The 3,161-nt window shown below is 33.4% G+C and overlaps 1 protein-coding gene across 1 annotated transcript in view; it reads left to right on the top strand.

The window, feature by feature from the left end:
• Positions 1-3,161, top strand: part of LOC106873978 (uncharacterized) — a 1,133,216-nt gene that overhangs the window by 602,235 nt on the left and 527,820 nt on the right. Inside the window, exon 6 of the mRNA XM_052969422.1 lies at positions 1,345-1,530. Coding sequence (XP_052825382.1) covers positions 1,345-1,530 — 186 coding nt within the window. The remainder of the gene's footprint in view (positions 1-1,344; positions 1,531-3,161) is intronic.

The raw sequence follows: 3,161 nt of genomic DNA on the forward strand, positions 1-3,161 counted from the left end.
TATATATATATAAAGGTTCAAAACAAGGAAAAAGACAACAAACAACAACGAAAAACAACAACAATAAACAACAACGTGAGGACGTGATACAGATTGTGTTACATGACGCTCGGGAAAGGAAAGAGAGTATAACGTTTCGAGCGGATCTCTTCGTCGGAAACAAGGAAAGTCCAAGGAAGGGAAAAACGGAGGAAGAAAAAATCGCCACCGATGTCGTGCACATATAATACTTCCTTACTACATGTATACATAATAATTATATACGTATATACATATATACATATATATATATATATATATATGCATTTATATTATATGTATATATATATATCTTCATATACATATATATATAAATTTTGATATATATATAGCAATATCTATCTATCTATCTTTCTATCTATCTCTCTCTATATATATGTATGCATATATGTATATATATATATATTTCGTTTTGGGATATGGTTTGCAAGATTCTTTATATGAGATCGTGCGTTGAAGTATATTTTGCTCTGCCTGGGGAGAGTCCTTCTCTTTTAGTGGCTTATAATCTAGCACACTCACCGGTAATATTACCACTCAATTCCTTCTTCATTTTTCTAAAATGTTTGCTGCGTCTTGCAAACTTTTCAATAGTTGTTGAGTCAGCAACTATTAAAAAGTTTGCAAGAAACAACGAAAATTTTAGAAAAATAATGAAAAAAATGAGTGTGAAGTTTACCGGTGAATGTGTTAAATATATAACCCACTAAAAGTGAATGACTCACCCCAGACACAACAGTATATATGTGTGTGTGTGTGTGTGTGTGTGTGTGTGTGTGTGTCTGTATATGAGATAATGAAAAATGACTGTACATCGGATACGAGATCCTGTGATTTTATATAATTTAATTACGCATTTATTAATAAAACAATTCTGTGTTTTTCTCATATATCATTTATATTTACCAAACATACAAATCACACTTGTCAGTCTATTTATCGCACTGAAAGCTGTTGCGATATATAGAGGCAATACAACAGCAAGTTCATTGCTTTCATATTCTAATAGTTCAAACTTTTCTGTTCTGATTTTTATGTAACAGAGTTTCACCTACTGATGTAGTGTGTTGTAACAGATAAAACGGTTTTGCATACATAATATTTAGTGTATGTTTCAGACAGAGATACTTTATTTTTCAGGAAAATACAGCTTTCCTTCACGCTTAATGTAGATTACATTTATGTTACTTTTATATACATCTGAAACGCGTGATTAATGATGTAGAAGTTAATTACATTATGATTATTCTAAATCAATAATAATATATTTGTATCTAAAATTTGGTATTTCTCCTTTGAAGACAGGCCTACAAAAGAGGGATGTACGGACCAAAGTATCAGTGGATAATCCTTGGTGGTTATCCAGAGGATTGGTGGACACAGAGTGAAGAAAATTGTACACAAGAGCAAATCAATGAGACAATCCATGGTTACATTGCAACAGATATCCTCCCACTCAGTAGCAGCAATTTAGTTACGGATTCTGGTTGGGTAGGTATTCTTTAAACTATAAATTTACACATATTATATAAGTGCTTATGTGTCTATGTGTGTGTGTCTATCTTTATGTGTAAATGTGAAATATTACTCTGTTACACTGTTTGAATTTTCCTTCCTTGCTCTCTGTTTCTTTCTCTCTCCCTTTACTTTTTCTCACCTCTCTTACTTTCGCTACACACACATGCATACATACATTCATACAGACATACATACATACATTCATACACACATACACATATACAGACATAAATACATACACAGAAACACAATTAACCACACTGCATGATGTCATCATGAACATCTATGTAACTTTATCAGCGTATTTTTATACATACATACGTTCATGTGTACATACTTACATACATACATAATACATACATGCATCCATACATACACACACACACACGCACATACACACACGCACACACACGCACACACACACACGTATATATATACTGAAAATTTGGAAACGCAACCGAAGAGCGAAGATTGTTTAGGAAGTATTTTCAAGCATATAAAAATACTCGACTTATCTTCAATTGAATAAGATAACTTTGAAGTAGATGGAAGTGTGAAGAAGATTTCGGGTACTGACCAGCCCCATAAATCTTCTGCCAAATTTCAAGAATGTCTGCGCCATAAGTAAATCGTAAGATGGAATTTCAAAGTCAAACATCCATCGCAAATTGAAATGCCATCATTCGAAATGTTGCATTCAAAGAATTGCCTATTCTCTCAAAGAACATGTTCCAAACTGAAATATGGAGCGATGAAGCTACATCTACATTAGGTGGCTCAATTATCCATCTTAATTACACCTCCTATGAGGAACCTGAGGATACGTATATTACGGAAGAGCACCAAGTTAAAACGTGGTACATCTCATAATCAAAACGATTAATTGGACCATTCTTTTAGATGTTACAGATATTGTTCCCATTTATCTAAATTTGATGTATAAAACTGTTATACCAGGCATCCAAAGGACTTTGTAGTATTGGGGTTTTATCTCCAGTAAACATGTGGCACTCCTGCACTTCCACAGCATCGTAATTGCATGACTTAATGACATGTCGGCAAAAAGCTGGATACGACACAGTGATTTAGTAGAATACATTCCACGTTCACCAGACCTTACCCTACTGGGGGGACAGACAGTGTTTGAGAAATTGGGGACAGACAGTGTTTGAGAAATTAATTCACCTCAATTTATGATGTATTTGTTGCTGCTCGGATATTATTCAATATTCACCTTATCCATTACGAAGATTTGTTGCTACACAACATCAATGAAATGGTATCACATGTAAGGAACTTCTATGCAGGATATCTACTTGATAAGATTAACAGCGAGATACCAGCACTAGCAGATGCGAACATTTATTGGTTTGAAAACAGGTGATTGCAAATGAGAATTTTACTCTACATCCTATTAATTTTGAAAATGAAATGTGTTCTAATAAACACTAGCTTTACAATCACTCATTTTACATATACATATTGTGTGAGCCTTGTCTCCTCCTCCCTCTTTCCCTGTCTTTCTGTATTTACATTCATACATATCCATATGTATATATATACACACATACATACATACATACATACATACGTATATATATATA

Source organism: Octopus bimaculoides, chromosome 7 (assembly GCF_001194135.2).
Source record: "Octopus bimaculoides isolate UCB-OBI-ISO-001 chromosome 7, ASM119413v2, whole genome shotgun sequence".
Lineage (NCBI taxonomy): Eukaryota > Metazoa > Mollusca > Cephalopoda > Octopoda > Octopodidae > Octopus > Octopus bimaculoides.